The 12,174-nt window shown below is 39.3% G+C and overlaps 1 protein-coding gene across 1 annotated transcript; it reads left to right on the top strand.

Annotated features, from left to right (window-relative positions):
• Window positions 1-8,220: 8,220 nt before the first annotated feature.
• On the top strand, window positions 8,221-11,603 carry LOC126791120 (probable protein phosphatase 2C 40). Its single transcript, XM_050517524.1, has 4 exons — window positions 8,221-8,506; window positions 9,323-10,447; window positions 10,749-11,013; window positions 11,325-11,603. The coding sequence occupies exons 2-4, from the start codon at window positions 9,326-9,328 to the stop codon at window positions 11,450-11,452; spliced, it is 1,515 nt and encodes a 504-aa protein (XP_050373481.1). The 5' UTR covers window positions 8,221-8,506; window positions 9,323-9,325; the 3' UTR covers window positions 11,453-11,603.
• The last annotated feature ends 571 nt before the right edge of the window (window positions 11,604-12,174 follow it).

Below are 12,174 nucleotides of genomic sequence, written 5' to 3'. Positions count from 1 at the left end.
TTATTAGAAGTACTAGGGGAATAAGTAGACCGATGACTCTTGCCTAAAACACATGTCTCACACCGTAAAAATGACTCATCCACACTAATTAACAAAGCATGCATAGATTTTTTCATAACACTAAAGGATGGATGCCCTAAGCGACGATGTCATAACCAAACTTCACTTAGCTTGTCAGAAGTGGAGATTAAAGCGGTCCGAGACTGTGCCCCTGGTTTTTCCCCAGCATATGTCGGATCCAGATGAAACAACCGGCCCCTCAGATACCCCCGACCAATTAACTCCCCGGTGAGAAGATCCTGAAATATCACATACATAGGAATAAATGTTACAGAGCACTTAGCGTCAGCGTTCAATTGGGGAACATATATCAAATGATGAGATAAAGCAGGTACATAGAGCACATTGTGAAGCTCTATTCTTGGAGTAATACGAACTGACCCTTTCCCTAAGACTGAAAATGCCTCACCATTAGCATTAGTCACATAGGGTACTGATGGAGGAGACAATATGGTAAAATAAGATTTGTCATAAGTCATATGATCAGATGCACCCGAATCAATAATCCAAGTATCAAAACCAACAAAGTTAGAAATATTTAAAGCCATACCAATTTTGCCACGGCCGGCGATGGATGCGGAAAGTATTGTGCCGCCGGCCGTATGATGATCATGTCCCACCACACCATAGATATCAGGTTCCTGGACGAGCTGAATAGATGCCTTCGCCTGAGGATGAGAATGAGGCCTCTTAGGCCGAAGGTGAGGATACAACGTCCAACAGGTCGCACAAGCATGGTTAGTATCATGACAATAAGAGCAAGGAGGGCGGGGCTGATTCCCGAAGCCTGGTGGTGGTCCTCATTGATGAGGTGGAGCTGAAATGGCCTGTTGAAGGGGTGGTGCTGAAGATCTAGTGCGAATAGTAAGACTGGAAACGTCAATTTGTGTCTGATGAAGGCTTTCCTGGTGAGATTCATCCTTACGGATATATGTGAAAGCTGTAATTAGGCTAGGGGGTTCGGTCTGCCAGAGCAATTCCCCTTTCACAGTGTTATGTTTTGCATCAAGACCTTTCAGGAAATGGTGAACTCGTTCAAGCTCCTTCTCACGTTGGTACCAAACAATATCCTCTTGATGTTTGATCATGCAAGAACGTTTCATATCAATCTCAGCCCAAATATTTTTAAGTTTGGTGAAATATTGCGCCACCGGTTGCCCATCTTGTTGCATTGCTAAAGCAGTGCATATTAACTCATGAACCTGTATGAAATTAGAGTCATTAGTATATAAGCCTTCAAGTGTCAGCCATATTGCTTGTGCAGTGTCGCATGCCTCGACCAGATCAATGATCTCGTCATTCATAGCTTTCCACAAGATGGACATGACAAGGCCATCATCGTCATCCCACTTAGTGTAAGCAATAATATCATCAGGACTAGGAGCTTTAGTTACGCCGGTTACATGCCCCATCTTGTGCATGCCTCGAAGATGAGCCGTCATAAGTCGTTTCCATTTACGGAAATTGGTCCCATTGAGTTTAGTTCCTCCAAAGGACCCATTGTCAGAACTCTTGACAAATATTTCAAATTTCGGAATATCAGCTTCGTCTGCAGAACCCATTAAAAGAGAAATTGAAAAAATCAGGAATTATACAGCGGAAACAAAAAAAAAAACTGAAATGAACCTATCGCAGGTGCACCAGCGCTGACAAAGGTGGCCGGGTCGGATTTGACCGGGTCGGATCTTGTCAGGTCGGGTCGGATCTGGTTGGATCTAGATTGGGCCGGGCCGGACGGGTCGAATGTAAGCCGGGCCGGGCGGGTCGAATCCGGGCCATTTCGGGTCAGATTTGCAGCGACTTGCAGCGGCAATCCACGACAACCAGCGGCGATCCACGACTTGCAGCGACGATGTGGAGTCCCTTTCAAGACCGGTGGTGGTCTGCTCAGCGGCGGGAGACCAAGGAAATCGCCAGGGTATTCTCGGACTCGGAGGAGACGGCCATTGAGGAGAGGACGGCGACGGCGTCGTTTAGGGGTCGGAAGTCTGGAACAAGGCAAAGGAGGACCATGCAGAGGTGATACCGGTGCGAGTGATGCAGTGATACCGGCCGAGTCTGTGGAGGTTTCTATGAGGGAGATGTCGGGATGCGAACGTGGAGGGATGCGGTTCTACAAGATTGCACGCTGAGGAATGGTCAAACAATGCAAGAATCTCTTGGAAATAAGAAAATTGGCTACTGACCAAAAAATTGAGAATACCAGCCGAGTTCGCACCCAAACAGAAAAAACTAATAAAACCCAAGAAAAAACAGAGCAATGCTTTGATACCAACTCAAATATAGAGGTATGTATATTGATATTTTCTCTTATGAATTGATACAAGACTAACCTATCTATTTATAGGGAAGATGAGAGAATATTGTACTGTTGTTTAACACTACTTCTAATAATTAAGCATAGCTGTTAACTCCACCATGAGTAACATGCTCATGCTCCCAACACAGCTGTTCCAGCTCACTCTAACACTATTCACTGCAATTTGCATTTTTGTATCAGTTTTTGTGCAGCGGTGCATCTCCGTCGATTCATCAATTACTATTCATCGATTCATCAATTGTGATTTCATGTATTTGTACTCTAATCCACCTTTCATTTTCCTGCGGTGCATTGCTTCAGACATTCAATCCATATATGATTGCCGTTATAGGCCGTGAGACACATGCATACGAACAGAGGCAGAGAATGAAGAGAAAAAATGATGAGGGAAGGAACAAAGCTAGCGTACGTACCTCTCCCAACTCCGACTCATTTTGAGTCTGGTCTGGGCTGAGTGTCCGTACTTATCTAAATCTTATGAAAGGTAGATTTTCCCCAAGTTGTATACATAATACGTACATGCAAGAAATTTGAACTATTTCCAACTATTCGATTTGTGTATCTTGTGGTGTAGGTCTCGCTAAAAAGATGGATCGGAATGCTTGTCGTGTTCGATTTTTCTTGCTAAAAGGTCAAAATTTCTAGTCATAGTCACCAGTATTCTGTGATATGAACGCATGATGTGTATATATATACATAGTCACAGGTGCATTTTCAAGTTCGTTGTTTGAGGAAAGACGAAAGCGATGATCGAGAACCATGCATAATGTAGGCTAGGGCATATGCCTCTTGGGTTATTAATTAGTAGTTTGACAGAGACAAAGGAGAAAACAACATTTTTTGCTTCGATTAATGAGTCGAAAACATCCCTATTGCGATTTGGATTTCATACTTTGAACTCTGGCCCCAATATTCGATTGTGACTATGAAATTTTATCCAGGTGCTGCAAATTGCCTTGCAATGCTTCGTGTATTAAGGATGTGCGTGTATTCATGATGTGGTCCTCATTCTCATAAAATGCGAGGGAAGAACAAATATAAGGGAAACCTATATTCACAGACAGACTATGTTGATAGTGAATTTAGTTGAAACCGCTTATGATTGTTAGTTTACTATAGTCCATATGGTCGACAGTAACCAGGTATCCTAGATCATCTGATTGTTACGTTAGTTGACCCTAGCAATAATTCTATATTTGATTAATAACCGAAAAAAAATTAAGAAACAAACATAACCAAACGATTGACATGCATATATGATCCTCACGGTGTAAATCAACCTTTAAAAAAAATCAAATATATCAACTAATATGTAACAAAGAATCTGTTGTGAGTCGAACTTACGACCTCTTACTTACAAGAGGAGAGATTGATATCAATAAATCAAATAATACTGGACAAATCAACCTATTTTTGGTGGTGGAGATGAGAAATTTAATGTTAACAAAATATGATAGCCCTAGGCCTAGCTAGCTAGCTCTGATATGAAAACAGTAAAACTTGCTGGTAAATAGATTATATATGTTTTTTTTTCTCATCTAAATGCATAAATCCTAAGTTCAACAATTCAAGCATGGTACAAAATACATAAATCCTAACTTCGAATAATCATACACCAAAGGTACTAAAAAAAATCCTAACTAGCTTAAAAGGTTACTTGTTCTCTCAAGTATGTAATAAGGGAATACACTTTCTCATACAAATCAAGAAACACTCACGCCTTCGGCCAGTATTTTCTTCACAGTCCAACTCATCTGAGTCTTGATCTTCAATCCTTTCCGAGAAGGCCTCCTCATCGCTTTCAGATGTAGAGTCATATGTTTGCATGAATTCCAGCAAACCTTTGTTGTAGCTCTCCACATCCACATGGATGATGATCCCGTTCAAATCATATATATCTAATCTTCTGGAAAGGTGGAGGGAGATCATCATCATTTGGGGCATTCTCAATAGTGAGGCTGGCGAGAATAATTCTGATCGACATGTTCAAGATTCTGACAAAGCACCCAGAAGAATTGGTACTTCCCCTTGTCAACCACACGAGAAGGACATCTAGCCTCCGGTTTCCAACCTGTAACCATAAAGCTCCCACATTCTTCCCAAACTAGGAATGAGAAGTCATGTGCCGCTCAAACTCGGTAAATTGGTTCGCGTCCTCTCCCTTAATCACCACAAGGAATATCGAACTTGGATTAAAATCGGAGTGATCTACATGGACTGCGAACGGGTCGAATGTCTCATGTGCAACATACACATGTGTTATGCCACCTGATACACCTGAAAACAATGTTGCAGCAAGCATGCTTCTCAGTGAGGCATTCTTAGCAGTATCCTCTGATATTTCGGGTTTATATTGCCTTCTTAGAACGCTACATGCCCACATTCTCCCCCACTAGATGCCAAGAAATGAACTTTGTCGTCAAGACGCTTCACAACTTTTACGTCCTCTTCATCCAAGAAAATATCAAAAGCTTGATACATCTTGTTTGGGTATGTCATAATAGATGCTCTCCTTCAAGTAAGCTGGTCAAACCATTGTTTTCAAATGCGAAAAAGAAGGCGAATGTGACATGGTCAAACTCGTAAGGTGAGAGCATCGGCGTGCTAAGGTAGGTTAATTGAAGTAGGCTTATAGTTGTAAAAAGGTAGTACTGTTGTTAGCTTTGGCAGTAGCTTTTAACTGGTTTTTGTTGTGGTTACCGCTTTAGTTAGAGTTTTAAAGGAGATAAACGCTAAGTTTTTTTTTTAAATAAATGTTTACATCTAATATGATTTAGAACTATACTGAGCGTGTGAGATAGGAAAGATGAATTGAAGGATTCAAAGTCAAAGTAGAGTAGTAGACATAGGATTGAAATGATACATGTGTGAGTGTGTGATGATAGAGTTCATAACAGATTTGGAGCCAAGTAACTCCATCAAATACTTGACATTGATAAAATAAACTAGCTGGCATCTTTACTAAATCCGTCTTGGAAATAAATATAGTAGTAATATTGGAATAGGTTTGAATATTAGGAATATCCTCCATCATACTACTAAATCCATCATAATTTTTTATGGATGATGGTGGTGCCATGCAACAATTATTAGCATTAATTGCCTCTTCTTCGATCTGCATCTCTACAGAGCACACGCCGGTTGTGTGTGTAGTGGTGTAGGAAAAAAAATCAAAGTTGCTCTAAAACATGCTTATCGACCGACTATTCGCTCCTTCAGGTGACAATTGCTCTCATCTTTACAACAATGGTGAGTTACCAACACTGGCTCCTCATACTGTGTGGTGTTGTAGTTCTTGGCATGGTTGGTTGGCCACAGTAGATGAACTGACCAACCAGTCATGCGTGGTCATGGCACTTCAAGACCCTTTCAAAAAATCAAGCCCTATACGTCTTCCTCGATCGAACAGGCTAGAAGAACATGACAATTTAACTGCCGTTTTATAGTTAACAAGGTTGTCTTATATGCATATGCAGATCCATTGATCTCTGAATTCGGATAATTATATGGCTTTCGCTCTCTACTTCGTGAAGTTCTACGGGCTGTCATTAACTTTATTCAAAGCAAGCGACGAGCGTTAGTATCACATAAAGCACCCAACATATGAATTTTTGGAAGCTGTATTATATAAATGCTGAGTCTATGCAACAAGGGATATGGGAGATATTGTGTCAGTGAATGTTGACAACCCATAACAACTATATCAAGTTACTTGGCGGATGTGCTAATTCATTGTTTCCAAGCTAGAAGTTAACGAGATAGATGACTCCATTTAGTATCTGTTTCAACTAAAAGCTTCCCTAGTGTCACGTCTCGTTTCCGGGAATGTCTATCATGGGTGTCGCTGGTTTTATGAGCTTCATGCATATGTGAGATTGCTTTAGAATCGGGGAGTGTAGGAGCATATGTGGCTGCCCTTCCTAGGGGTTTAGACAGGCCGACCCGATTAAGTTTAAGGAGTTTGTTGTTAGTCAAAGACTTAACGTTGAAGAACAGAGTAGGTCACCCTACACAAACTAGTCGGGTTCTAGAGGCGATCCCTTGATGAGTCTAAAGTAGGGCAAAACTAGTGCATTGCCCCATTAGATGTAGCTGACTCCTAGATGATGGAGCACCGCATGGATCAAGTGTGGCAGCCGAATAGTTAGGTCTGTAATAAGTGGTATCAGAGTTGTCCCAATATCGTTATCGTTGTATCGCCAAGCGCTCACACTTACCTCTAGGGGGAGGATCGGATTAAAGTCCGTCGTGTCCCCAAGATACGGATTGAAGTTTAAGATTTAGGGTTTAGAGTTTATGCCCTATGACATATACTTCTTGGGTTATTAATCGGTAGTTTTGAAAGAGACAGTAGAAAACAACATTTTGGTTTGTCCGGTCTATTTTACGTTTCACGTCAGAACTATGTTTTGGTCTGTCCGATCTTCTCACCATGCATGGTAGGTGTTTGGCCAAGTCAGAACTCCACTCCAGTTAATAGAACGCAGAGAATTGCAAGTTGAAACCGCTTATAATTGTTAGTTTACCATAGGCCGTATCGATACTAACCAATAGGTATCCTAGAATCCTAGATCATCTGATTGTTACGTTAGTTGACCCTAGCAATAATTCTAGATTTGATTAATAACAAAAGACATTAAGAAACAAAGATGACCAAATGAATGACATGCATATATGATCCTCACCGTGTAAATCAACCTAATTTTTGGTAGTGGAGAAGAAATTTTAACAAAATTTGATAGCCTTAGGCCTCGCTAGCAAATATGACATTAAGTTATCCACCAAATTGATTATAGGGCCTTGATTATAAACTTTTGAATTTCATGCAAAACAAAATACAAAGAGAAATAACAAAACCTGTCTTGTTAACATTCCAAAAGTGGCCTTTATCTAATTCAACCAGAATGTTGACCTTATATGGGAAATATTTCTCTTTTTATGTACAACAATATAATTCTTGTAAAAACTCCCACGCTAGCAGGCAATGCAATGCACAGTTGCATTTTGTCAACCCCCTACCAATATGCTTCATTCTTTTCTTTCCAAAACAAACCAAGCAAATACAAAAAAGCAATGAAAATTTATCCGAAAACCTGAAGGAGGGCTTTAAGAGAATATGCAAAGAACATCTGTGATTTTGATTCTAATGTACGAGTTGATTTGCGTTACTAAAACAAAGAAAATTGATATGCAATTTACACGTTTGGCAATAAATTAAAGCGTATGCATATTGGATAACTACCATGCCGGTCAAGGATATATGGACCAAAACATTTACTACAAGAAATGAAAATGTGAGTTTCAACTGATACATTCGGTGTCTGATCACATCCATGATGAGGTACCATTGTACAAATAACGGAACTTGATAAGTGAATAATGGTTAAATTTGTAAGAGGGCTTCGTGTTTGGCAATTTAGGCCATATGAGAAGGAACAATAATGAAAAAGGGATTTCAACATCTTAATGAAATAGGCTCATGCCTTATTTGTTAGGAGGAAAATCACAAGTAGATAGTTTTTTTTATGTACTGTAGTTTATTTTATAAGGGCATTCCAAATACTTGTCTATCATACAATAAATGACAACGAACGTGTATGTATTGGTCATCTTGGATATTTATTAATGAACATCTTAAAAAAAAGAAGTTGGAAAAAATTAAAAATAGAAGAAAAACAAAAAAGAATTAGAGTCCAAATTTTCTACATTTAACGGCAAATATTGGAGAGAGAGAGAGAGAGAGAGAGAGAGAGAGAGAGAGAGAGAGAGAGAGAGTCAGAGAAATCGGCTAATATAAGCAAAGACCTCTTCTTCACCATCCAATACCCGCCTCGCCAGATTCTCCACTTCTCTTGTTTTCTCTTCTTTTCTTCAGATCCGCCTATTCCTTCCTTTTCTGCTTTCCCAACTCTCTCTCTCTCTCACGCACACACACACACACACACACTCTCTCTCTCAGTATTCAAATCCCACGCTTCTCTCTCTCTCTCTCTGTTTCTGTTTCTGTTTCTGTTTCTGTTTCTCTCTTCTGTTTTATATGTTGTGTCACATTCTGCGCTTGTCTTCATTCCTCTGCTCCGCGTCTCCTTCTTATTGTTGTTGAAGAACAAAGACACATAAACCGAGGTGGGTTTTCGTTTCTGACTATGCTTTCTTATGTTTCTGGGTCGTAATGCATGAACCAGGATATATCAGTACGACGTTGTTGTTCATTCATGTGGGTTTGTTTATGTTTTGGTGTTGCCTATGTTTTCTATGTTCCTATGTCATGACCTCGTGTGTGTCGAAATGTAGTTCTGATTAGAATTGCTCTGTTTTATTGAGGTCTGAATGGTTTGGAATGTCTTTTGTTTTATTTGACTTGGATTTGCTAAGTTCTGTTTTCTGTTTCATTGGGGAAAGACTCAAGCTTGAACCTTTGGGTATAGCCAATCACATGTTTCATTTCTTTTAGGGATTACTTTCTGTTTATAGTTTCTATTGGTCTTTCTTCTAAATGTTCTAAGTTCAAAGTTCAGATTTTGTGAACTCGGATGCTCCATGTTTGTGTGGTTAGCTGAATTCAATCCCTTATATAGTTATATATGAAGATCTATGCTTTCTATCGTAATTAGGACACACCAAATTTTCAAATTTCACTTAATCACTTTCTACTGTTCCTCACACATCCACACAAAGATGCAGTTTTTATAAGCATTATATATTTTGGAGTTAAGAAGAAGGCTCATTAGTAATTTGTTGTTAATCTATTTTGGGTTTCTAATTCCTCTACATACTACAAAATGGACATTGGAGGAGACTGGATATGATTATAAGTTGTAATATCTGAAGAACATTGGCACTCATTAGAGCGATTAGTATGACCATATGCTGTCCATGTTGCCTACTGTATTGATTTATAAATTAACAAATGAGAATCTGCTTGTTTTTTTCTGTCTGTAGGTCATGCTAGGAGAAACTATGGTTAAACCTGAAGGAGAACTTAAAGTAAGCTTTGGCTATCAATGCAATGGTGACAGGGTCGGTTCTTATGAGGCTTCCAATGGATTTGAAATCCTGCCTGATCTTCGAAGGAACAGTAGTTTCTCTTGCTTGTCCGGAGCTGCATTAAGTGCAAATGCCACTCTGGCAAACACTAATATCTGCAATGGTCTGATAGGGGAAGAAATACTTCCTAGTTGGGACTCTCCTAATTCATTTCGTAAGGTACCCTCTTCGCCAAGGTTGGATATATTATCATCGTCTCTGCAGAGTAGTATGTCAAACCTGAGTTGCAGTCCATCTACTCCCGAGTGTGATTCTTACTTGATGAAATCTATGAGTCCTACTTCCAGAGGTGAAGGTTTCCTCAATTCCATGGAAGTACAAGTAGCAGGTGGAGCTGCTGGTGAAGACAGGGTCCAAGCGGTTTGTTCTGAAGAAAATGGATGGCTGTATTGTGCAATATATGATGGCTTTAATGGAAGAGATGCTGCTGATTTTCTGGCTGGAACATTGTATGAAACCATTGTCTTTTACTTTAATTCGTTAGACTGGGAATCAAATCAGGAATCCATCAATGCATCTAAAGGGCTAAATATTGATGGTTCTCGTCCATTTGTTAAAGATGATAGTAATATTGATAATATCTCCAAGGATGCTTCATCTACTGAAGTAGAGATGTCAATTGATTCATTTAGGCATGGGGTACTCGGTAGCCTACAACGAGCTCTTAGTCAGGCCGAGAATGATTTTCTATACATGGTTGAGCAGGAAATGGAAGATCGCCCTGACTTGGTGTCTGTTGGGTCTTGTGTTCTGGTTGTGCTTCTTCATGGGAATGATTTGTATACACTTAATTTAGGCGACAGCCGGGCTGTTTTGGCAACACATGGCGATAACGATTCCTTGAATGGGAGTGAGAGACTGAAAGCTGTCCAGCTCACTGGAAGTCATACAGTTGATGATGACGTTGAAAAAATGAGAGTTATGCGTGAGCATCCTGATGACCCCATGCCCATTGTGGCTGGAAAGATAAAAGGGAAATTGAAGGTCACTCGAGCTTTTGGAGTTGGTTACTTGAAAAAGGTGATTTTTCTCTTGTGCTTTTTGGCTGTTCTTTTTACTTTATTAATTGATAATTAATTGAAAGGTAAGGTTAGCTTAAGCAAACGACTGACAGGTAAGGTTAATTGATAATATAGGATCAGTTCACATTTTAGGTAGGAATCCATAGGATTTAGGAACATATGTAAGTGACATCATGACATAGGATAGTTAAGTTATATTATGAACTTTGGCCTACTTAATGTCCTACACTATATCTTTTTGATTAATATCTTTTCGGTTGATAGATTTACTTATTTTATGTCCTTTGGCTTTCAAACAGAAAAACTTGAATGATGCATTGATGGGGATTCTTCGAGTTCGTAATCTAATAAGCCCACCATATGTATCTACTCAACCATCATTGGATGTGCATAGAATATCAAAGTCGGATCGCTTTGTGATTGTTGCAAGTGATGGTTTGTTCGACTTTTTTACCAATGAAGAGGCTGTAAAGCTTGTCCATTCCTATATTTTGAGCAACCCTTCTGGTGATCCATCAAAGTTTCTGCTCGAGCAGCTTGTGGTGAAAGCAGCCAACTGTGCAGGTAGATTTTTAAAGATGTCATTTTGTAGGCTCTGTTGTCATTTTATTCAAATCACCACCAGGTTGATCCTAATATCTTTCTGGGTGTTTATTACACAAGTACACATGGCCTTTGATCTATTAACCAAGATTAAAAGCGACGGATTTTGTTAAATGTAGAAGACATTTGTAGAATGATATATAATGCGTACATTCATATTACAGACTCTTGGTTTCTGTTCTCACTTTTCTTACACGAAATTTGGTGTTTCGAGTTATTAAGAAGTACATATCAGTAGAGGTTCGTTTTTAAGCATTATACACCTGTTGCAGGATTCAGTATGGAAGAGTTAATGAATATACCAGCGGGGAGAAGGAGGAAGTATCATGACGATGTAACTGTAATTGTGGTCATGCTTGGTACAAATCAGCGTACCACAAAGGCATCAACTTGTGTGTAAGGTCATTTTTTGCTATTAGTTTCAGTTGTGTATTAGTATAATTTGCACTTTTGAATTCTATTCTTAGGTTTCAGAATGTATATAGGGGATGCCAGGTATACTTGCTCCTAATCTGTATAAAGGTTTATCATAATCCAATTTTGTTCGACAACTAACGATATTAGACATTTATAAAGATTTTTGCTCTATTTATCTTCCATGAGGATTGTGAAAGATTGGCAAAGCATTGCATGAATCTAGTTATTCTGCCATCTTATAAGAAAAATATATATCACATATTGCATGCTTAGCGAAATAAGAAGCTTTGCGATCTTGTATTTTGAAAGGCGCAATCTTGTTATGTCCTGTCCTTTGTATCTTAGTGTGATCCCAGCTGCCATCTGTATATCGTCTAGCCCAATCAGCCTCTCCATAGTACATTATTCTTTTTTATTATTCTTTGGTATTTGACTATTTGTTCACAAGAAGTTTAGGTCCACTAGCAGATGATTCACTTCGTAGTCAAGTGTGTACATCATATCCTGTGGCAGACAGGATACACCCTTTCGTTATTTAGCTGATGCAAGTTGTTCACAGCACTGGATAGCAATGTTTTCTTTTACTATTAGGCCAAAACAATGGGTGGTTTTCATTGAAGATATGACTTGCAACTTTGCAAGAAAGATTTTGATATTACCAATCAATCATTTCTCATCTTTTTTACGTTCAATGACCACCCATCA

Source organism: Argentina anserina, chromosome 4, assembly GCF_933775445.1.
Source record: "Argentina anserina chromosome 4, drPotAnse1.1, whole genome shotgun sequence".
Taxonomy (NCBI): Eukaryota; Viridiplantae; Streptophyta; class Magnoliopsida; order Rosales; family Rosaceae; genus Argentina; species Argentina anserina.
The sequence above is the reverse complement of the archived record's forward strand: the minus strand, read 5'-3'. Positions and strand labels throughout refer to the sequence as shown.